The 24,614-nt window shown below is 44.3% G+C and overlaps 1 protein-coding gene across 1 annotated transcript in view; it reads right to left on the bottom strand.

Moving 5' to 3' along the window:
* Positions 1-13,995: 13,995 nt before the first annotated feature.
* ZNHIT6 (zinc finger HIT-type containing 6) overlaps positions 13,996-24,614 on the bottom strand; it is a 71,033-nt gene continuing 60,414 nt past the window's right edge. The window contains exon 11 of the mRNA XM_044004997.1: positions 13,996-14,662. Within this exon, the coding sequence (XP_043860932.1) occupies positions 14,535-14,662 (128 nt within the window). The 3' untranslated portion in view covers positions 13,996-14,534. The remainder of the gene's footprint in view (positions 14,663-24,614) is intronic.

Genomic DNA, 24,614 nt, shown 5'->3' with positions numbered 1-24,614 from the left:
TGGGAAAAGGCAGATGGTATGACCATTAGAAACTCTGATGAGCTGGTAATGTTGGGGTGCTCATTTGCAAGGATGCTTTAAGGATCTGAGAGCTGATGGGCCACATTCTTAAGGTCAATTAGACTGTAGACTCTTCTGCTTTTTTAGTGCAGGTTATTCCATGAGAAGTTTGGGATGGTGGTAGTATCTTGTCTGTTAGCCGGAGGACAAGAAAACAACCAATTTATTAAGCACCTGCTATATAGGCACTGTGTTCACTTTACAAATATCATCTCATTGGCACCTCATAACAACCCTTCAAAGGAGGTGCTGGAGGTGGGAGAACAAGTGCTGGGCTTTGAGACATCTATCCTGTATACCTCTTCTCTCTGAGTTTTCATGACATTACTCTTTCCCAGGTGTCCTCCTACATGAATGCTTACTCCATTTCAGTATGTTTTGCTCAGTCATCATCTATATTACATCCCATAACTGAACCCCAAGGTTATAGTTTTTAAAATTATTTTATCATTTTACTATTTATTTATTTTTATTCTTAAACTCTTTTTAAAAGCTTTCTTTCTCTACTCTCACTTGATGACTTCAGCAGCTTTCATGGTTTTAGTTATCATTTCTATGTAGATAAATCCAGTCTTGCATCCCAAACTGCCTTTCCAAATTGAATGTCCCATAAGCATCTTGAATTCAACCCGTCATTATCTTCCGCACTTACCCCATTTACACTGCCTCTTAGATGTACAGTTATTTATTTACATATTGTTTCTCCTGTTAGAATGGGAGCTTCTTGAGGGCAGGGACCATGGTTTTGCCTTTCTTTGCATAACCAGTGCTTAGCAGAATAAGTACATGGTGACTACATAATTAAAACTTGTAAATTAATTATCTTTTCCCCACAAACCAAACCTGATCTTCGTCTTAAACATTCCCATTTCTATCAAGAGTATTACTACCTGGGCAGCTAGGTGGAACAGTGGATAGAGCACCAGCCCTGGAGTCAGGAGGACCTGAGTTCAAATCCGGCCTCAGACACTTGACACTTACTAGCTGTGTGACCTTGGGCAAGTCACTTAACCCCAATTGCCTCACAAAAAAAAAAAAAGAGTACTACTACCGGGGGGCAGGTAGGTGGTGCAGTAAATAAAGCACCCACCCTGGATTCAGGAGGACCTGAGTTCAAATCCAGCCTCAGACACTTGACATTTACTAGATGTGTGACCCTGGGCAAGTCACTTAACCCTCATTGCCCTGCAAAAAACAAGTCTTACTACCCTTCCAGTTGCCCAGATTCACAACTTTGACATTATACTTGACTCCCTGCTCTCCTTCATCCCAATTATCTCATCAGTAGCTGTCTCTTTAATGTTTTTATCTCCACCACACCTCTTGCATTTGTTCTCATCACATAGCTACCACTGTTTTTTAGGCCTTCATCCCTTCTTGTCTGGACTATTGTGATGGCTTCCTAATTGGTAGCTCTTCTTCTAATCCATCTCCATTTTAGCACACAGCTCTCAAAGCAATTTTCCCTTAAGCAAATGCCTTATGATATCACTCTCCTAGTCAATATACTCAGGCCAAAGACCTGCTGGACGCCCCCAAGCTTCCCTACAGAGATGTATGCAAGCGAGACTTGAGGGCTCTGGGAATAGACATGGGCAGCTGGGAGGAGATGGCCAAGGACCACGCCCAATGGAGTTCAGCACTCAGGAGCAGCTTGCGTGCAGCTGAGATGGGCCTTCAAGCTCGGAAGGAAGAAAAACAAATGAGACACAGGAACCAACGGGCAACAGAGAGCGCAGTTTTCCAATGTCCTCATTGTGGCAGGAGCTGCGGCTCCTGTATTGGACTGCACAGCCACACTGTGGCCTGTGGCTCTTCAGGGCATTGATCCATGGTTGTCCGCAACTAGTGGAAGCCTACTACTAGTCAACATACTCCACTGGCTTCCTATTTGTTGTTCAGTCATGTCCCACTCTTGGTGACCTCATTTGGGGTTTTCTTGACAAAGATGCTGGAGTGGCTTGCCACTTCTCCAGCTCACTTTATGAATGAAGAAACCGAGGCAAGCAAGATTAAGTGACTTGCCCAGGGTCACACACCTAAGTGTCTGGGGGTCAGATTTGAACTCAGGAAGATGAGTCTTCTTGATTTCATGCCTGCCACTCTATCTACTACACCACCTAACTGCCTAGTATCTCTGGTATAAAAATAAACCTCTCTGTTTAGTTTTGAAGACCTTTACAATTAACTCAAACCTTTGTTTACAGTCTCATTATTTCCCTTCCCATAAAGTGAAGCAAAACTGGACTTCTTGTTGTTCCTCACACACGGTAATGTATCTACCATCTTGGAGCCTTTGATCTGCCTACTGCCCACTTGTAGGATGAAGATCCTTCTCTTCTGCTTTATTGAGGCCCTGGTTTGTGTTGAGACTCAGTTCAGGCACTACCATCTACATGAAGCCTTTACTGATTCCACTGCTGGTTCTCTCCCTCCTTAAAATTACATTATATTTATTCAACATATCCTTGTAAGTCCATTTTCTTCCCATGCCCGGGATTTCTCCTCCCTGAGGGACAGCCGTGTTGTTGCATGCAAAGGAAACATGATTCCTTGTTGTTTGAGGAATGATGAGCATGATGGCATGTGCATGTGTGAAAGGTGATTATTCTGAGACACTTTAGTGAAGGGCTTTGAAAGACGCAAGTCTAAACTTTTGAATGGCTCTTGGCAGCTGTTGGAGATGCAGACATGTGGAGATCTGGTCTCCAACATGTCCCTTTAACTTCCAGTGCTTATAATCCAATCCAGAGATTGCTGAGAAAGGACTGCCTCTCCTTGGTGAGATCATTCCGTCTCTCTTTGGTTAGGCTGATGTGTTTTGCCTTACTCCTATTCTTAACTATTGTGTTTTCTTTGGTCTATTTTATTCTGCATAACTTTTCTAGCTTGAATCTATTCCTGTGCTTGGATAAATGGGCTTCCTTATTATTTGTGATAGTCTTTTGTGTAACCAAATACGCTGGAGATAATAAGCTATTGTCCTCTCAAGAATAATTAGGGTGACAGCTAGGTGGTGCAGTGGATAGAGCACCAGCCCTGGAGTCAGGAGGACCTGAGTTCAAATCCGGCCTCAAGACACTTGACACTAGCTGTGTGACCTTGGGCAAGTCACTTAACCCTCATTGCCCAACCAAAAAAAAAAATTGGGAAAAGTAGAGTTGATCTTGTTCCCCCATTCCCAACAAATGAACCCTTGTACATAATCTTGTACCTTTACACTATCAATATTTGAGGTGTGGTGGATAGATAAAATTCTAGCCCAATATTCTTCTTGGAGATGGGTAATGGAAGAAGAAAGCATCCGCATGTGGTCATCCTCTTGTTCCCCTCAAAGGCAGAAATTGCAATTTTCCCTGCAGACGAGTGGGGCAGATCCCAGAGTTAGCTGTCTGTCAATGCCCCATGGAAGCCAGCTGTCTTTATTTTCCCACCTACTATGTATCTAGCTCACATATTTATGCATGCACAAGTTCTCTCCCCTTCACTTATAGAGAGCATAAGCTCTCCCCTCAAGAGGAGAGATCACTTCATTTCATTTCATTTTTGCTTTTGTATACTCAATGTCTCGTCAAGTGCTTGGCACACAGTAGGTGATTGTTCAAAATAATTTCCTTCTCCATGGATGTTGCAGTATAGCTTTGTGTGATGACTTCAAAAGGGGAAAACTTTGCCCAACTGAGTGATCCCCATGGGATGGTGTCCTTGATTTACTGTTCAGTTATCTTCAATGACCCTTTCAGTTTCAGTATTTATTTTTCTGAGCCTCCTTTTTTGTTTGTCTTGCATACATATGCCTTCCTTCGATTTTTACCACAAATTTCCACCAAATAAAACCATATGCACTGCCATGGCAACGTTGTAATATAAACATCATGTCAGCTTGGTCTGCTGCAGTACACAGCTTAATTTTTTTTTTTTTATTAAAAGAAACTGCATCTGAATACAGTTGAACTGAATTCCATAGCAACAATACAAATACAAACTTGTCCTCTTTTTTTCTCCCTTCTTTCTTTCTTTGGCGGGGAAGAGGGGGTCATAGTTTAGAACTTCTGAAACTCCATTGCAACACTAGTGACCTGGTAGAGTTGGAATTAAGTAACACCATTGGCTCCCATATAAATGGAGTGGGAACAATAACTGTGGCCTAACACAAAGATGAGGGCCCCAGCAGGACTGCAAGAAGCCTTAATAGACCTCGTCACTTTCCACTTGACGCATTCTGAGACCCCAGGGCCATGATCCTTGGCCTCATGGAACCTGAGATGTGTTTTGTGAAGAAATGGAGCCATGAAGAGGTCCCGGAGAGGCTGCTCTGATTTTAGGTTTAGCCTGTCAAGAACACAGCCCCTTTTGATGTCAGCTCTGGGAGGCAATACCACTCTACTGTCGGTTCTGGTCTCCCCTTTTATCTTCTTTTGGTGCATTTTTCCCCCCTTTCTCCATTAGCATGGGGAAAGAGGGCTTCCTGTTTGTTCCAGTCCCTCCTTCCTTGATCCTTGCCAGCTCTCTGGGCTCTGATCTGCTTCCTCCGAGGTCTCTGCTGTATGACATGATTGGCATTTAGAGGTGCAGGCCCAAGACCCAGGTTCAAGAATCTAGGGCTTTGGGGTTTATAATGAAGACTGATGCTGGAGTGTGGAGGGCGGAGGAAGGATGATAGGGGCAGGGCTGTGTCATTGAGCAGCATGCTCAAAGAATGAACTGACTGGAATTCATTCAGATTCCTTAGGGGGCAGCTAGGTGGCGCAGTGAATAAAGCACCAGCCCTGGATTCAGGAGAACCTGAGTTCAAATACAGCCTCAGACACTTGACACTTACTAGCTGTGTGACCCTGGGCAAGTCACATAACCCCCATTGTCCCCCCCCCCCAAAACAAAAACAAAAACAAAAACACCCCCAAACATTAAGATTCCTTAATGGTATAGATGTCCTGTACCTCAATGCTAGGAAGGATTTGTGAAAACAACCCCCCTACAGCTCATTGTAGGCACATATCTGTGGGTAGTAACACTCCTTGTTTTACTGACTCAGCTCCTTCAAAATGAGCTGCCTGGTTGGTTCTCTTACTGAGGAGTCACAATTTTTCAGGCCACTGGACATGGTGCAAATTGCCAAATGAATGTGCTGCGACTGAACCTAACTAATGAGTGGCTGGCATTTGAAACAAGGGAAGTTCCTTATTTTCATCATGCCAATGGCCACCTTTGAAGAGGAGTTGCAGAAAACTTGGAGAAGTTCCAGCCCTGAAGAGTATGGATCTCCTTGTCTCAAGTCCATAAAACTCATGGAGCATTTTATCACTGTGTTTTAAAGCCAACAAAGCAAAGGCTCTCGACTTGACAGTGCCTTCAGAGGACAATGGGGAATGGATGGAAAACAAGAAAAATAGAAATTCAAAATGGGCACCCACCATGACAGCCCGGTGCAAATAGAACACCCCAGCCAAGGCAACCTCCAGAAAGGATTCCTGGAAGGATGGAATGAATGGAAACAAAGTCAATAGAGTGTCCCTCCCCACCTCAAGGACCAGGGTTTCTCCTAATTCATGCAGAAAAAAAGCAGGGAAATTAAGGGGGTTGGGGAGAGTAAAAGAGGGGGGGGCACAGTGAGGAATAGGAACAGCCTGACTCTCCCAGAACACTTCAACTCTAGGGTTTTTTTGTGAAATGTTCTTTGTCCAATCAATTGTTTCTTGTTCACAGAATAAAGTGGAAATAACCCGTCAGGGCAGGAAGATGAGCACAGCCTGCCCGGGTCACCCAATTCCAATCCACATGGCAGATAAAGACACCCAATTGGCTCTGCCTGCCTCACAGGCCCCAGTAGACCTAGTAAAACATTCCCGGAGGGACATTCTGAGAAATCCGCTTCCTAGCATGCAGATCTCGGCTAAAGGGCCTGGCTTTTCTTGGAGAGAGAGCCCGTCTGTGCATAGGCCTGGGCAGAATTCTGCAAATGCAAGGAAGCACCAGGGGACAGGATGCGAGGGAAAGCTGGAAGAAGATGCAGGAGCAGATGCTGCTTTGGCCAGGTTGCAATTGGAATGAGCTCATGTTCTCCGGCTCTCTTGGACTTTTTTTCCCCTTGCAATTTGCTTTGAACATTTGCATTTGTTGTTGTTTTTTCCCTGTACCAAAGGCTGCTGCCCGGGGTTTTTGTTGCTGTTGCCCACTCTGGTCATTGTCATATCTAAATCATCTTCATACCTGATGTTTGAGGTGTGGCACCCGGGTAACTGTCCCTTTTCTTGTTCGTCTGAAAGGTCTGCCTCTACACTGGAGGGTAAGACTTGAATCTGAATCATTTCTCCACATAGAGTCACTAAGGGGCCCCCCGTAATGGAGGGTTAGATGTAAACATCACGTTTCCATGAAACTCAAGGTGCAGGCTGGTCTGAATGGTCAGGTTCCACTGCTCAAACATGTTTGAGACAAAATGAATCCTGCCCCCCCCAACCTCCCCCAATCATCCTTTCCAAGTAGCACCCTGAGCAATAAAATCAACCAGGTTAAGTTTAAGGCTCCTTCCCTGTTCTCTACAAGCAAGATTGGGTCTCCTTTTCCCTTGATAATAATAGTAATAGCTAATGTTTCTATAGCACTTTAAGGCTTGCAAAGCACTTTAGACATTTTATCTCATTTGGTTCTCACAACTCTGTGAGGTGGGTGCTAATATCATCTCTGTTTCTGAGGAAACAGAAGTTAAGAAATGTTAAGTGACTTGTTTAGGGTCACAGACTATCTGAAAAAGGATTTGAATTCAGGTCTTCTTGATTCCAAGTCTACAATTCTATCCACAACGCCACCTAGCAGGACCTTATTATTCCTGACCCTATTCTTCAGCCTCATCGTGACTCCCGATCCCTCCACTGCTCAAATAGTTCCCAGCCCATCACCCCTGAACTGGCTATGCATGCTCTCTTCCCTTCTCTATCTTGACCTCTTGGTGAATCAGGTCAATTCTATACTATCCTTTACTTCTGAGTTCCATGTCCTCTTATCTTATCCCTACTCTTGTCTCACTCTCGCCTTTATTCTTCTTTGTGAACAGAATTTTTAAAAATCATGAAACTCTGCTGACTCAGCCCAGTATAAATTTATGTTACACAACCTCAATTTGACAGGCACCACTGCCAGGCAATCCTTATATACCGCCCTCAATGATTCCCCACACGACTCCCCAAAAGGGCTTTTCCAAACCTTTTCAGCCCTCCCTAAGCATCCATGGGTGCCCCTCTCTGCTTCCTCTCAGCTAAGAACCTTGTTTCATATTTTATCGAAAAAAAATTTTAGCCATTTCCTGAGAGCTCCCACTCCTCTCGTTTCTCAGATACACATCTCATGGGAAGAGGTGGTCCTTCTCTTAGCCAAGGCAAAGAGTGATCCCATTCCATCCCTTCTATAATCTTCCCTCTTAATTATCTTTACTCTCTCCCTGTCTATCGTTTGTTATCCTTTTTTTTTTTTTTAAGTAGGGCAATGAGGGTTAAGTGAATTGCCCAGGGTCACACAGCTAGTAAGTGTCAAGTGTCTGAGGCTGGATTTGAACTCAGGTACTCCTGAATCCAGGGCCAGTGCTTTAGCCACTGCGCCACCTAGCTGTCCTTATCATCTGTTATCCTAATGCCTACAACCATGCCTGTCTTCTTTATCCTCAAAAAATTCATCCCCACTAATGATTATACCACATTTTCCCTTCCCTTTGTGACTGAACTCCTTGAGAAGGCCATCTAAAGTACATGCCTCCATTTCCTTTTCTCTCATTCTCAAAATTAACTTTCTGTAGTTTGGCTTTTTCCCCGAGTTACTAATCTCTTAATGGCCAGACCTAATGGCCTCTTCTCAGTCCTCATCCTTGGTTTTTTTGTTTGTTTGTTTGTTTTTTTCTTTTTAGGCAACTGGGGTTAAGTGACTTGCCCAGGGTCACACAGCTAGTAAGTGTCAAGTGTCTGAGACCAGATTTGAACTCAGGTCCTCCTGACTCCAAGGCCGGTGCTCTATTCACTGCGTCACCTAGCTGCCCCTAGTCCTCATCCTTCTTGATCTCTCTGCAGCGTTTTTTCTGGATACTCTCTTCTCTAAGGCTGATGACACTGCTCCGTCCTAGTTCTCCTCCTATCCGTCCAACCATCCCTGTTCAATCACTTTGGCCAGATCTTCATCCAGGTATGCCTGCTCCCTGTGGGTGGCCTCTAGAACTCAGTCCTGGGACCTCTCCTCTGCTTCCTGTTTCACCTCGTGGTCTCAGCAGCAGCCATGAATGCAATGACCGTCTTAGTGCAGATGGTTCTTAGATCTTCTTATCCGGTCCTAAGCTCTCTCTTGATAGACATTCTATATATCTCTTAACTATCTATTGGACTTCTCTCACTGGATCTCCCTCGGACACCTTAACCTCAACACTGAACTCATTATCTTTCCCTAGAGCCCCTTTTCCCTTCTTAACTTCCCCATTACTGTTGAGGGCACCACCATCCTTGTAGTCACCCAGGCTTGAAATCAATGTGACTCTTGACCCCTTACTCTTGTTCACTGCCCAGATCCAATCTATTGCCAAGTCCAACCAATTCCACCTTTATAATATCTCTCATATATGTCCTCTTCTTCCTTCTGACGCCACCATCATTCTTGTACAAGCCCTCAGCATCTCACACTTGGACTACCGCAGGGGCCTGCTGGAGGGTCTGCCTGCACTAGGGCTCTCCCCACTCCGGGTCATCGTCCACTTGGCTGTCCAATTGTTCCTTCACATCTGATCTTGTCATCCTCCCTATGCAGTAAACTCCTGTGGTTCCCTATCACCTCCAGGATCCGGTGTAAACTTCTGTTTGGCTTACAGCGCTTCCTTTCCAACCTCCTCTCTTACCTTATTCTCCAGTATATACCTCTCAGTTCAAGGACTTTGTCCTCCTTCTTCCTCCAATAAGACGCTCCATATCTCCTGGTTCGGGGCATTTTTCCTGCCTGTCTCCAAGTCTGGAATGAATACTCTCCTTCCTCAGCTCGAGGCTCCTGGCTTTCCTGGTTTCTCTCAGTTCGGAGGATCCTAATGCTTTTCCTTTGAGTCTGTTTTATCCCGATTGGATCAACACCTCACTGATTAGACTGGACATCCCTGAGGGCAGGGATGTCATTTTTTGCTTTTGCCCTTCTCTGCATGGTCAGTGCTTAGCACATGCCTGACCCCGAGCAAATGAAGCCAGCCCTACTTATTGCCTTGTTGTCTTGACTCGACTCTGCTTATCAAACTCCCCAGCTTCTATCAAAGCTGTCTCTTAGACATCTTCTCCTCGATGCCCCCAGTGGCCAGAGACTCCCAACAAAAGGGTTCTGCCTATACTTTGTTCAGACAGCTCTCGCACTGCATTTTACATTCCCCATATTCAACTTTAGGCACATAATTCTGAAAGAAATCCAAATTCCCCCAAAAGCACCTCTGTTAACTCGACCGCACAGCGCTGGGCTCTTTCTCTTCTCTTGCCCCTGGCCTTGACATTCTGTGGCCTCCTTCCCAAAAATGAAAAACCCACCAAACCCTCAAAAAACCCAAGTGAGAGCAGGACAAGGACCTCCTGCACCTTTGTACCCCTCTGCCCACCAGCCCAAGTGTCCGTCTTCTGGCCATCTGTTCATGCTTGGGTATCACGTCTGTCCCCAATCCCCTTGTGTCGCCTGTCCTTCCCTCCCCCCACCCCCTGCCTGTTCTTCTTCTTGGTCTGGCTGGGCCCCCAAGTGTCTGGTCCCGGCCCTAGCACTTTCCTCCTCCTGCTCTTGCTTCTCTGTCCTCGGTCCCCACACGTCCTTGAGCCATGTGCTGGCTCCCTTTTCTCTATGAAAACACAGTCCTCTTTCTGCTCTCCTCCTTCCCTCTCTCCCTTCTCCACCTCGGCACCAACTCACTTTACACAGGTCTTCTTACATGAAACAAGAACTGTCTGTTTATGATTTGTACCATATAACAAGTTATACGACGCTTTAAGTAAGGCTCACAAAGTGCTTTACACGCATCTTATCTGATCCTCAGAACAACTCTGACATACACAGGTCCTATTATTATCCCCATTATAAAGTCGAGGAAACTGTCTGGGCGAGTTTAAGAGTGAAATAGCTAGTAAATGTGTTAAGGCAGAGTTTGAACTCAGGTCTTCCTTACTCCAAGTCTAGTATTTTAGTCACTACGATACCGGCTCATATGTGTATGTCAGACACTGAGTGAGGGGGTGTTTCATTATTATCTCTCTATTCTCATTGCCTAGTCTCATGCCTGGTACACTATGGGATGATGAAGCTTGCAGATCCACTGATTGATCCAATATGGCAGCTCTCCTTCCCAGTTTTGTTATCTGTGAAACTGACAAGCACACCCCCTTTGCTGTTGGCCGAGTGACTGATAAAAATGTTCAGTGGTACTGAGCCAAGCTCAGATGCCTGGGACACTTCACCGGAGAATTCTTGCCTTGTCATTATCCAATCATTAATGGCTACTCTTTGGATCCAGCCATTAAGCTAGTTGTGGATCCACATGTCCAGTTCATATCTTTTCACTGTGTCCATGATAATGGTATGAAAGATTATGAAATGCTTCATCAACATCCAGGTAAAATACAAGATTCCCTTGGCCTACTATACTAGGGACTCAATTAAAAAACACTTCTGAGGGACGGCCCATTCCTGATGAAACCACATGGGCTCTTTATGACCATTATTAATTTCCTTTCTAGCTGTTCACTAATCATACCACTAATAATTCATTGGACAGTTTTGCCAAGAAGTGAAGTTGAGCCCGCTGGCCTACTGAATTTTAGATTTCCCTATCTTCCCCTTGCTGAGAATCAGGGTATTCATATTTCTTTTATCCTCTTTCCTTTTCCTTAGTCTTTCTGAGATTACCAACTGGATCAGCAATGGCATCCACCAGTTTTCTCATTACCCGGGGAGGTAATTTGTTTATATTGCATGAGTCACAGATTCATTAAAGCTGAGCTGGTTCACAATGCTGAGTTAGATGCATGTATTTCAAAAGAATAAAAATGGGATTTCTTTTAAGCCTAAGACTGTGATTTAGACTCTCCAGGAGCTTGGTCCAAATGAGTACATTTGATTTTGAAGTACGTGACCCAGTCTAGATGGGCCTATTCCTGAAGCTCCTTTATTCAAGGTAACAATAATAATAATAATAAGTCATCCCTTTTCTCAGACACAAACCAAACTTTTCCTTTATTAGATTTCCTTTTTCTCCTACAATATTAAATTTGATGTCTGTTGTCAGATGTGAACTTCAAGGGTGATATCATGGCAGGAAACCATTGGCATCAGAACACAGATCTTAACATAATTCCTGCGGACGTCAGATCTGGGCCTAACAGGGGGAAGGGAGGGATCTAGGTTGGAGGGGCATCCCATGGCCAAAGGGCAACTATAGTAAACTAGTAATATTCACACCCTCTGGAGGCTCTGCAGTTTTTTTGGGACTTCCCTGGGTACATATTTTGACCAGTCCAGTTTGCAGTCATTGCCCTGGTAGAAGGGAGCCCCATTTCTTTTCAGAGCAGGCTCTAGAGTCCTAGTGGATAATAGTATGTGGCAGTTTTTGGAAAATGCATCACGACTTGGAAAAGACTCTCAGTGTCAGTATTAGCAGGGTGGTCTCAGGCAAGCCTTGTCTGTAAAAAGAGAATGCTGTGACACCTGTAGCATCCTCCTCACAGGATTATTGTGAAGTTTTCATGGGGCTCAAAGGCATGGAAAGTTCTTTACAAAGCTCAATGTCCAGGAATTTGTCAATCATTCTCACCATCACCATTGCCACCATAACCTCCTGATCCTGAAAGCTGGCTCAGCCTAGACATGTATTCTCCTGAAGTTACTGGGGAATCTTCCAGGTCATGGGACCTCCATGTTCTTTGAAGCTGTTGGTGGGGGTGGGGGCGGGGTGAGGGCTGGGTTTTTTTGCTGCACTACAGGGTGTGGCCATAGGCCTTCACAGGACCATGGGATCATAGATTAAGACCTAGAAGATCCTGGAGGTAATTTTGTCCTACCCCTAGTGAGACCTCAGAATTCATTTAGGTCAATTTTCAACTTACAGATGGGGAGCCTGAGGCCAAGAGAGATGAAAAGATTCACCTTGACATAGGTTGGATATGAACTCAAGCCCTTTGACTCTCAATTCAGCGCTCTGTCCACTTTGCCTCTCAGATGGCTGGTCTATCAGCTCACAGAGAACTGTCTAATGAAATCAGAGGCATCTGAGTACAGAAATAAAGAATGAGAAGGGTGTGAAATCCATGCCAGCCATACAAGCTAACTCCTCACCCCCCTTTTCTCCTCCAACTCGGATTCGTGAATAGAAATGAAGGAAATAGAGACCCAGGCATGAGCCTGTGCTCATATTACATAAGCAAAAGTGAGCCCCCGAGGAATACAAGAACAAAGGGCATCATATTGAAACAAAAACATAAGAGGTCTCTGACATATACCACCAGGCAAACCGAATCCTGTCTAGGATGACTAAGGCTCTGCCTGAAGCCACTTGACAGGAGTTTTAGGAGGTTCCAGAAGAATTAGGCATGATTTCTGCAAGGAAAGCTTCTCGTGGAGGCTGGGATGAAAGCGACCTTTGGGACCATCTAATTCAACTTCCTCGTTTACAGAAGAGGAAACAAGAAAGGGAAGGGATTCACCTGAAGTCCCAGGATTCAAACCCAGGTTATCCAATGCCAGTGCCCTTAACTGTCGGGTAGTGTCTCAAGGTGATTCATGTCAGAGAGAGAAAATGACAGACAGAAACAGAAGTGTAATGTCTGCACTGCCTGGGATCCTGCTCCCAATTGAACTGGGTTCTAAGGAGGTTTCTCTCACTGGTCATATTTATTTCCAAATGAAGCTAAATATCAAAGACATGTTCTGAAATGAAACCTCACGGCCATCTGCACCACTGGGAGGCTTGAATTACTCTCTGTAGGGGACTTGAGTTCGATGGAAATATCTTGAGCCTCCTGGAAGTCTCCTGAATCGATGGGAACGTGGCTCCCTTCTCTAGTAAAAGGAGAGGGATTGGGCAGAGCCAGTGAAATCATTTCCATGAGTAGTCCATCTCCAGTTGGATGGGTCTCAACCCAGAATGGAGTCCCAAAGCTACAAGCAGAGACTTGGGGAGGTGGGTCCCATAGAGAGAGATGCTTCTAGTCTGCATTAGTCATTACCTTTGGCAGTGTGCTCATCACATCTATGTTTTGACATCTGTCCCCTTGGGATTTGTTTGACATTTGTAAGAAAAGTAATCATGTGTGTTGAGTTTGGGCGAGGGCCCATGGACTGATCTCCACACAGATGGGACGCTGGAAGTCTGAAGGAGATATGTGCAATGATTGGCCGCCATGCATGGAATGAAATCTCTCCTCAGCCCTTAGAATACTTTGAAAGCTCTGCTCAAGCATTACCTTCTACAAGAAACCTTTCCTGATCCTCCCAGCTACCAGAGTCTTCCCTCACCAAAAAACCTAAGCATGTCTATTATGTTTCTTTCCATCATTATATATCTATTACCTACCTATTATCTATCTATCTATCTATCTATCTATCTATCTATCTATCTATCTATCTATCTATCTATCTATCTATCTATCCATCCATCCATCTATCTATCTATCATTTCTTTCCACCATTATATATCTATCACCTATCAATGATTTTCTATCCATCATCTATGTATCTCTGTATTTATCTATCTATGTAAGAATATGTATGTGTCAGACAAGGAAAATAACATGGGGTATGTGTGTGTGTGGGTATACATGTGTGTGTGCCCACACACATCTACCTCCCTGTAAGCTCCTTGAGAACAGCAATTATTTCCTTTTTGTCTTTGCATCTCCAGTGCATGACACATGGTTAAGGGCTTAAGAAATGCTGCTAAGTGATTTATTGACATTTTGTGATGTTTATAATAATCAATCCAAGAACTGTTTATTAAACACCTATGACATGTGACCTACTGCCTGCTCTCCAGAAGCTCAGGTTGTGCTGCAGGGATGGGCTCCATACCAAGAGAACTATGATACAAGGAAGGGTGTGCTGGCATGTCAGTCACCTCCAAAGCCCCTTAGGGCTCCTGCCCCATGTTAAATGAGCTTCTTCCCTTACATTCAGAAAACAGTCACGTGGAGACAAATAATTCAGGGTTAAAGCAGGGGCCGGGGTTCTTCACGCTCCCTCAATGCCTTAGGAGATGTAGGAAGGCTTCTAAGGTGGGGACAAATTCCAGTTTGACAGAGATGGCTTTGAAAACCACATGGAGAGTTTTTAGCAATTTACGAAAAACTTAAAAACAAAATAAAAGCTTATGAATACACAACGCCCCAGTTTGGCCACAGGACTGCCTCTTCCTGCCCTCCCAGTAAATCACAGGAACTGCTTCAATTTCAAGAGCTGGCCCAGGACGGTAACTGACCGACTACTGCTATCTCCACTCAAGCCTGGGAAGTGTTCTGCTTGGAGCCCCCAGGTGGGGGTCTTGGCTGCAGACCCGGTTCTTCTGGAGGCAACTCGAGTAGTCTCTCTTGAGTGGCTTCTCCTTTCCTCCTCCGGGCACTGGATCCTGCAAAAAGAGACTGCTTTCAGGACGGTCAGCTTGGCATGTTGGCTGGTCACCCAAATATTCGAAAACAAACATTTAAAAGCCACTGATCTCATTACTCAGAATCAAATGTGACTGAGGAAAACTGTAACCAAATGAAGAAACCAAAGGTCTGAAGCAAAAAAAAAAAAAAAAAAAGACGGGGGGCTCATGACTTCCAATTCTGCATCCAGTGAAGCCACAGCTATTCAAAGGTCTGTGCTCTTTCTACAGGGCTGGGCAGCTGTGGCCACAGACCTTTGAAAAGGAAATGCCATCCGTGGTACAGGCGGGTAGCCAGGCTCCTGAAGCAGAAGACATTTCAGCCCAAGGGGGAGGCTGGGAGAAGAGGGCAAACAGGAGACCAGGCCTAGAGGAGGCAGACCCATGAACAAAGAGCCCCTTCCCCAAAGAAGGGTTTTGATCCCTGAACAATGCCCTGACACGAACAGGGGCGGCAGCAGGGGTGGCAGCTACCAACCAACCAGGCTGGAGGCCTTCCTGCTTCTCAGGAGACTGAGCTCAGTGGCCTGCAAAGTTCTAAGGGTACTGAGGGAGGGTGCTGAGTCATGGAGGAGTTGAGAATGGTTATGGGGTCTGAACTGAGAGAGAGATGCCTTTGCAATGAAATTTTGTGAGGAAATTAACTTAATGAGGTATCTTCCCCAGGCCCCACTTTTCTCTTAAAAAGTACTAGGCATAGAAAAAATGAGGGAAAAAAGAAAACTTTAGAAAAGACCACACGATCACAACACAAAACAAATGCTGAGGAAAAAAATATAATGGACTTCCACCTCCCCTTGGAGGTTCTAGACTAGTAAGTAAAATTTTAAACAAAAATGAAATGGAAGAAAGCTGCTTTTAAACACCAATGAGATATGAGATCCCTACTTTCTTAGATCCCTAAAAAAGAGCATGTTATTATTCCTTACTGAATAAAGTGATGTTTCACACTGAAGAATGATAGACTCAGAAGTTTGGAGCTCAAAGGGGTCTTAGAGGCCACTGAGGAACTGAGGACAAGAGAGTAAGTGCCCTCACTGTTCATTTTTAATCTACAAGAATATGTAGAACCCCAGGGGTTGAAGAGGAGTTGGAATGAGCCCAAGCCATTACAAACTTATTGAGGAGCTGAGGCTGAGTGTGTTGGGGGCCAACTGCAGTCATGTGGCTGTGGTAAAAATTATTTGTGGTAAAGATTAATATCGCAAGTTTTAGCTGAATCATTTGGGAGGGTCACACCTGGCCCACCCTGAGATTACCTAGGCTACTGAGGTCAGAACAACTCTCCATGAGCAGCTTTTGAAGGACCTCCCCTTTTGTGGGAGGAAAGACTGAACATGACCTGAAGGGAGGCGAGGCACTTCCAGTAGGCTAAGTTCTCAGGGCACTTGGGGAATGCTGAATGCTCTTTCTGGTGGTTGACTGAGGTCATGATGGAGTGTGAGCAACTTAGACTGGTGGGCTGTTCAGGTTGGTGAGTTACCTACTGAAAACCCTAAATTCCTGTGAACCAACTTAGGTTAAGTTTAGAGTTAAGAGCATCTATCTGTATTTCTATTTTCCCATTTCCTTATCTTTGATTTATATTAGTTTCACCTTTGTTGTTTAATCAATTCCCAAGTAATAAAATCTGATCCTTTTGTGAACTAAAGCTTAGAGGCTCCTTTCTTATTGGCCTGGGAGAAATATCTAAAAAGAATAGTTCAGAGGGGGAGATTAAACCTAAAAAGGTTCCTCATATTTCCGGGACCCCACTATTAAGGCGTCACCCAAATAACGCTCAGTATATCTAATTTTGGCCCCCACACGGCAGAGTTGGTTAGAACTTAGACCAACAAAAGATTTTATTTTATTTTTTTTTGGATTGGAGTACTTTATCACTGACGTTGTTTGGAATTGCCAGTGCATGGTGATAATAAAAAGCAGATTTGATTTTTACTTGGTTTTATTATAGTGTTTAAATTGTCTGCGGACAACGCACCTTCCTTCTTGCACCTGGGGTGGACCACTTCCACCATCTTGCCCTATAAGAAAATCTGAGAAATTGATAGGAGGCTTTTCCTGAAAGAGCATGCTGGGCACCTGTGAGGAGGGAGGAGCTACTTGTCTCTTCCTCTGCCCACCCTACGAATCCATTATCAAGAAGCGGAGGCTCCTGACTTGCTTTTGGGGGTGAGGGTAGGCAAGGTAGCAATCTGAATTCTCAATGATAATGATGATGGTAGTGGTGGCCGAACTCTACAATCTTCCTCGTACATTTATCCAGGATGTGATAGAGGACCTTCCGAGAGTTAGAAAAAACTTTAGAAGAACTCTCTTGGAAACCCTCAGGAACCCGCTGGTTAGTAATCATGTGGGTGCAAATGATATGGTCAGTGAGAATCCGGAAAATAGGTCTAGGATGGTGATGTATTAGGAAGAAAACTATAGACTTTAGGAATTGAGTATTTTTTAATCTCTGCTTAAGACGACGTCTAAGAAGGGGATTTGGATTTCTGGGTCATGGCTTAAAATATAGGAATGACAGGTTCCTGGCCAGGGATGGAGCGTGCCTGGCAAATGTTGCTCCTGACTGGGTTCCCATACCTCCTGCTCCTTGCTCACAGGATGCAGAAATCGGTACCTGATACAAGGTTGGAGTTCAAGAAAGGGATGACTTCAAATTGGTCTAATCACATGATTGTCGTCCCTCGGCAAAGCAATCATTGTTCTTGTTGTTCAGTCGGGTCTGACTCTTTGTGACCCCATTTGGGATTTTCTTGGCCAAGACACTGGAGTGGTTTGCCACTTCCTTCTCCAGCTCAACATCTCCAAAACAGAACTCACTTTGTTTTCCTTCCACCTCCCCCACCCTCCACCTTCAGAACCTTCCTCTTAACGTTAGAGGTACCACCACCCACTCAGGCACTCCGGCTTGACTCCTCACTCACACTCACCCCCCAATCCAACCTGTTGCCAAATCTGATTTCTGCCCGTACCACATCTCTTGTTTAGGTGTCCTTTCTACTCACACAGCCACCCCACATTGGGCCCTCATCACCTCTCATCCGGACTATTTATTAACAGCTTTCCAATTGGTCTCCCTGCCTCAAGTCTCTCTTTATTCTTTTTTTTTTTTTTAGTTAGGCAATTGGGGTTAAGTGACTTGCCCAGGGTCACACAGCTAAGTGTCTGAGGCCGGATTTGAACTCAGGTCCTCCTGATTCCAGGGCCGGTGCTCTATCCATTGCACCACCTAGCTGCTCCCAAGTCTCTCTTCATTCTAATCCATTCTGCACTCAAATGTCAAAGTTATTATTTTTTTCTTTTTTTGTGAGGCAATTGGGGTTAAGTGACTTGCCCAGGGTCACGCAGCTAAGTGTCTGAGGCCAGATTTGAACTCAGGTCCTCCTGATTCCAGGGCTGGTGCTCTATCCACTGCACCACCTAGCTGCCCCCAAGTCTCTCTTCATTCTAATCCATTCTGCGCTCAAATGTCAAAGTTATTATTATTATTATTTTTTTGGTAAGGCAATTAGGGTTAAGTGACTTGCCCAGGGTCACACAGCTAAGTGTCTGAGGCCGGATTTGAACTCAGGTCCTCCTGACTCCAGGGCCGGTGCTCTATCCACTGCGCCACCTAGCTGCCCCAAAGTGATTTTTTAAAAGGGCAGGTCCAACCATGTCACTTCTCACACTCAAAGCAAAACTCCAGTAACCCTGTATTACTTCAGAATCAAATCTAAACTCCTCATTTTGGCATTCAAAGACCTTTACAACTTGGCCCTTTTCTACTTTCCAGCTTCTTACACTTCACCTCCGCCCTGCACATTCTCTAAAACAATAACACTGGCCTTTCCTTGAATAGAACAGTTTTCTCTATGTGTCCTCATGCTTGAAATGTTCTGTCCCCCTCATCTACCTTTCATAACTTTCCTCATTTCCTTTAGACTACCTTCCATCATTTGCCCTGTGTGTGTCTAGCTAATTACACGTTGTCTACTCTGTTAGACTGTGAACCCCTTGAGGGCAGGGCTTGTTTTTTGCTTTTATAAACCCAGTGCTCAGCACAGTGCCTAGAATGAGGCAGGTACTCAATTAATGACTGTTGACTCAATCTGTACTAGACATCTGTTGTGGGCCAGCAGGCAAGTGGAACTGGGGCGGATCATGTTCATGGGCACACTCCCACACCACCTCCTGGGGCTGCTGTGAGCTAAGATTCTTTGGGGCAAACCTGGGGTAATTTGACTTAACTTTGTGATCTGGGACCTAGCTGTATAAAGCTAGTTCTATGCCTCTCTGATGGGGAACTCATGGTCCCTAGGGATCTTCCTTGTGGGCTGCTTTTATCTGCTTCTATTGCTCTCTGGGTGTTTTTCATTTTTTTTTTTAACCTGGAGGTTGCTGAATAAGCTTTTATTAAATATATTACCTATCTTAACCTTCAGTCTCTGAGTAGTTTGTTGCATCAGATATGGAATCACAACCAGGCCAGGTTAGTAAAAGTATATTCCTGGAGTCTTTCAAATTTAATCCAAAGGGCTTTAAAATGAAGGAGGGGAGGAAAAAAACTGCTTAAGAATTGATAGCTTCAGTGTAGAAAGGAAGGGAAAAAAAAGGTAGTCACCCAGAAAATCTCGAGAAAAAAACCCAGAGGGGTCAGCAGTAAAACCCATGGACTCTGATGCCTAAATACGAATGTACAAAATACATATAACAAATTGGCTGAACCAGTGCTCCTTGTGTGGAAGAAAATCTGACCTCATGAGTATCACTGTGGTTTGGGAGGAGGGTGGGATCCATGACTGCAATATGGTGCTGGAAGGTTATACATTTTTCAAAAGCTCTAAGATGGGCAAAAGGAGAGTCGAATGGCTTCATGCATCAAGAAGATACAGTCATGTGAGCAACTCCTGGAGCCAGATAAACAGGGTGAAAAGCATTGGGTAAAGATCAACAGAAGCACAGAAGAGACATTGTTATCCAAGTATGCAACAGACAGGAGAAACGGATTAAAAGATCCGAACCCTGGCACAGGAGCAGAAAATGATCCTGATGGGGATTATAAATTATCCAGATATCTGGGGAGAAAGAGGTGTCTGTCTGTCTGTCTGTCTCCTCTTTTCATTCTTCTGTCTTCTTGCTCTGATCTCTCTCCACTAAAGAAAAACTATTTTTATAATTTCCTGTCTTGACTCAATATTAATTTCATCCTTTCAGGAGCATTAATGGACTATTGGTGGAGCTGTGAATTTGTCTAGCCATTCTGTGAAGTAATTTGAAATCATGCCCCCCCCCCCGAAGTCATTAAACTGTCTGTATCCTCTGACCCAGCAAATACCACAATCAGGCCTATACGCCAGAGAGACCAAAGAAAGAGGGAAAAGACCCACGTGTACCAAACAGTGACAGGATCACCTTTTGTGGTGGCAAAGAACTAGACTCTGAGATATAGCTGAATAAATGAGAGTGTAATGGAATAATTCTGGATCATAAGAAATGATGAATGGGACAGTTTCCTAGAAACCTGGAAGACTTACCTGGATTTGTGAAGTGAATAGAACCAAAAGCTCAATTTCTACAGTAATCACATTGTCAAGAAAAAGAACTCTGGGGGAGCAGCTAGGTGGCGCAGTGGATAAAGCACCGGCCCTGGATTCAGGAGGAGCTGAGTTCAAATCCGACCTCAGACACTTGACTCTTACTAGCTGTGTGGCCCTGGGCAAGTCACTTAACCCCCATTGCTCCGCAAAAAAAAAAAAAAAAAAAAGTTAAAAAAACTTTATCCTTCAAAAAGGGAACTAGACCAGATTTTCATCAATAAAGAGGAAGCCATAGATGAAACAGAAATAAATACCCGGGGAGGGGGGTGGGGGGAGTAACTACTCACTTTAGAATTTATGATAGAGGAAAGTCAGATATAGACTGCAATGTATCGCATATTTAGAGCATATTTCCAAGGGTTCAGAGAAGGGAGGATCTGATTGATTAAAATTTTATTAGGAAATAAGCCCACGAAGGATGGGAAATCTGAAGAAGAAATGCTGAAGACACAAGAAAAAGCAGCTTCAATGAGGGGGAAAGAAATTGTTTATACAGACATTGGGAAGTTAGCTTGTGATCCAAGGAATTATGGAATAAGGAAATATAAGATATTTTTATTTTTTTTTTTTAGTGAGGCAATTGGGGTTAAGTGTCTGATGCCGGATTTGAACTCAGGTATTCCTGACTCCAGGGCCGGTGCTCTAGCCACTGTGCCACCTAGCTGCCCCTGAAATATAAGATAATCACAATTCTGGTCCATGTGTTACAATGGAAAAAAACCCAAAAACCAAAAAACCCATAGGGTCTGCAGCCAGAGGATCTGAGTTCAAATTTTAATTCTCACTTACTACCTGTGTGAACTTATATCTTCTCTGTTTCTGGTCTGCTCATCTACAAAATGGAGGACACTGAAAATCTCAGCTCCTTTCCAGATCTAAATCTATGTTATGAACAATAGAAGTGTATACCATTTCTACTCACTCATATTGAGATATTAAGATAATGAAACAAGCCATAATGTTATAAACAATAGAAAGAAGCATGTTTCTACATACTCCTATTTCTAGACGTATTAACAGAATGAAACGTAATCTAATGTGTGATATGTATTAATATAATGTTATGGACTCTTCATAAAAAGAGAACCGAATCAAAGGCACTTATTTCCATGGGTTAAAGCTTCCCAAGGAAGCCAGGTGTTTTCCTGATTTCTAAAGTAAACTGGGATTTCATATGAAAACCCCTCCACCTGCTGGAAAATAATCCTCAGATCAACAGAGGCCAACTCTGGCAAGCCTGGCACTTGAAAGCCCTAGCCTAGAGGAGACCTGTGCCTGCCCAGACAAAGGTTCAGAACAACCTCTTCAAATTCTCAAACAAGACGGGATGGTAAGGTGCAGCTGATGAAAAAGAAATGTTGGAAGAGGAATAGCCACCCACTCTCTCTCCCCCTTCTTCCTGCTTCCCCACCCTCCAACGGTCCTGTTCCTTAAACCCTTCACACTTCTACAGATGAAGGCCAGGGTACCTTCTTTAAATGGTGATGGTGATCTCAAAAAGATTACGGTAACACCTAATGGAAGGGCCATCTTCAGGATCATCGGAGGTGACACACAGGCTTGTCCTGTCTCCTTCCACCTGGTTTTCAGGCCTCTGATAAGAGTTAGCTGTGTACAGGTTTCCCTTTCAGTGGAATATAAGCTTCTTGAAGATAAGGGGAGTGCTTTTTTTTCCCCTTTGCATTCCTAGCCCCTATCACAGCACCCAACACAAATCTTTACTAAGTTTAAGTCAATTCAGGAAGCACTGTGCTAAGGACTTGGGTTACAAAAAAAGGCAAAACCAGTCCCTTGCCCTCAAGTAGCTCACAATCTTATGGGGGAGTCAACGTGCAAACAGATAGGTACAAACAAGACTGCTGCTGTTTGTCCTTCATTCTGAAAGAGGAAGCCATGACATCTGGAGGTGATGTCATGACTTGCAGTGAATTGGATTTAAGTGAGGGAGGGCTGTGCAAGGTCACCAACCTCACTCTTGCCTCCAGAGCCATCTGGGTCCAATGGAAAGAAAGATATCAAGACGACTGGAGATGGCCCCAGATGTTTTAGGCAATTGGAGTTAAGTGACTTGCCTAGGGTCACACAGCTAGTGAGTGTCTGGGGTGAGATTTGAACTCAGGTCCTCCCATCTTCAGAATGATAATCTCCTTGTCTACAAGGGCAAGGCTTAAAACCTTCTATTTTCAGCCTATACCACGGTATAGGTAGAAAATCCCTTCTTATCCTGAAAACAATTTTCAGGCTTCAAAAGGTCTCCCTTTTTCCTAAATCTGGCTTTCTGGGATCTGGGGAATCGATCAGTCAGTGCGTGTTTATTAAGTGGCCCAGCCTCTGTAACTGATAAACAAAAAGGAGACAGTCCTTCCCATCAGCCTCTTCTTCGCTTCCCAGTCTTTTTACACATTACTCCCTCCCATGCACCCTTGGCTTGTATTCTTCCTCACACTCCATCATCTCCTATGTCCACTATTGCACTGGCTGTTCTCTCTTCCTGGAATGCGCTTGCTCCTCATGTCACTTAAAACATCACTTAAGACTCAGGTCAACCTTCCGGGCTGACCTTACCACTCCCATCCCCAGCTGCAAGTCCCTGTCCCTGTAAGGATCCGTTATGTCCACTCTATATCTTGTAAATCCACGTTTTTGTACTTCTTGTCTCCCGAGTTAAGACTGGGAGCTCTGAATGGCAATTGTTTTTGCTTTTTTTCCTGTGTATTTAGCAGTCCCTTACCACACAGAAAGAATTTGACTGACATTGGAGTGAACAATTTCAATAAAATGATGAAAACCACACTGCAGGGCGGGGTTGAAATGTGTGTGAACAATGAAAAAGCGGGGGCTGAACAGATGAAGACCACTCTTTCTCAAAAGCCTAGCAGTGAAGGCAAGAGATATCTATCTATCTATCTATCTATCTATCTATCTATCTATCTATCTATCTATCTATCTATCTATCTATCTATCTATCTATCTATCTATCGGATGACGGCTTAAGGTGGTAGGAGGGAGATGAGCACAGTAAAAGGAGTCAGTAGGGGGGGCAGCTAGATGGCGCAGTGGATGAAGCACCAGCCTGAGTTCAAATCCAGCCTCAGACACTTGACACTTACTAGCTGTGTGGCCCTGGTTAAGTCACTTAACCCTCACTGCACTGCCAAATTAAAAAAAAAAAAAGGCAGTAGAGGTGGGCAGAGACAGAGAAAGGTCAAATGGAAGAGGATGAGATTCGGAGCCTAAGGGCTGGCACTGACTAGGAGATAAGCCACTAGGAGGAGGATGGGTGAAAACACACAGAGGGTTTGGAAGTTTGTAGATGGCCTGGCTCTTTTAAATCAGAAGGCAAAGGGTCATTTGTAAAGAATGGGGATGAGAGGAAAAACTGTTAACAGTGGTGAGGGCTCAGTTAATGGGATGAGATCTAATCAGTAGTTTAAGGACTTTCTCCTGAAGCACTTGGTTGGGAGTGGGAGGTGAGAAGGCAAATGGTGATCACTCAGTTCTCGGGCTAAAAGAGACTGTAGGAGACTGGCAAAGGAAGCAAGAGAGGAAGGAAGATGGTCCTTTGCTGAAATGCTTGAGGTCCAGATTAAGGTGGGGATGGTGCAGCCAGAACAGCAGTAATTGAGGTCAGAGTTGTTTGTAACTGTTCAGCTGTATGTGACTCCTCATGATGCCATTTGGAGGGTTTCTTGGCAAAGATACTGAAGTGGTTTTGCCATTTCCTTGTCCAGCTCATTTTACAGATGAAGAAACTGAGGCAAACAGGGTTAAGTGACTTGCCAGGGTCACACAGCTAGGGAGTGTCTAAGGCAAGAGTTGAACTCGGGAAGATGAGTCTTCCTGACTCCTGTTTCCTCATCTATAGTGTCCAGAGTGTCTTCGGACTTTGGCAGCTAGATGGCATAGTAAACAAAGTCCTGATCCTGGAATCAGGAAGACCTTGGTTCAAATCCAGCCTGTCACTTACTAGCTATGTAACCCTGGGCAAGTCATTTCACCTCTGCCTCAGTTTCATCAACTGTAAAAATAAGGATCATAACCCTGCCTACCTCAGACAGTTGTTGTGAGGATTAAATAACATCCGAAAGCGCTTAGCATAGTATCTGGCACATAGAAGGTATTTAGTAAATGCTTATTACCTTCTTCTTATCCCCTTCCTTCACTTCTCCTTTCAGTTCCAAATCCTATGATATGGAAAAACAAGGAGGGATCTAGGGACACGATGAGGCTAAAGAACAACTTTGGGAGAGGCAGAATGGGTCAATCAGACAGGAAATTGTGATCAGAGGGCAAAATTAGGATTCTGAATTTTGGAGATGTGGGAGTTTGGGTGATGGTGAAGTCTG

Source organism: Dromiciops gliroides, chromosome 4 (assembly GCF_019393635.1).
Source record: "Dromiciops gliroides isolate mDroGli1 chromosome 4, mDroGli1.pri, whole genome shotgun sequence".
NCBI classification, from domain to species: Eukaryota; Metazoa; Chordata; class Mammalia; order Microbiotheria; family Microbiotheriidae; genus Dromiciops; species Dromiciops gliroides.
The sequence above is the reverse complement of the archived record's forward strand: the minus strand, read 5'-3'. Positions and strand labels throughout refer to the sequence as shown.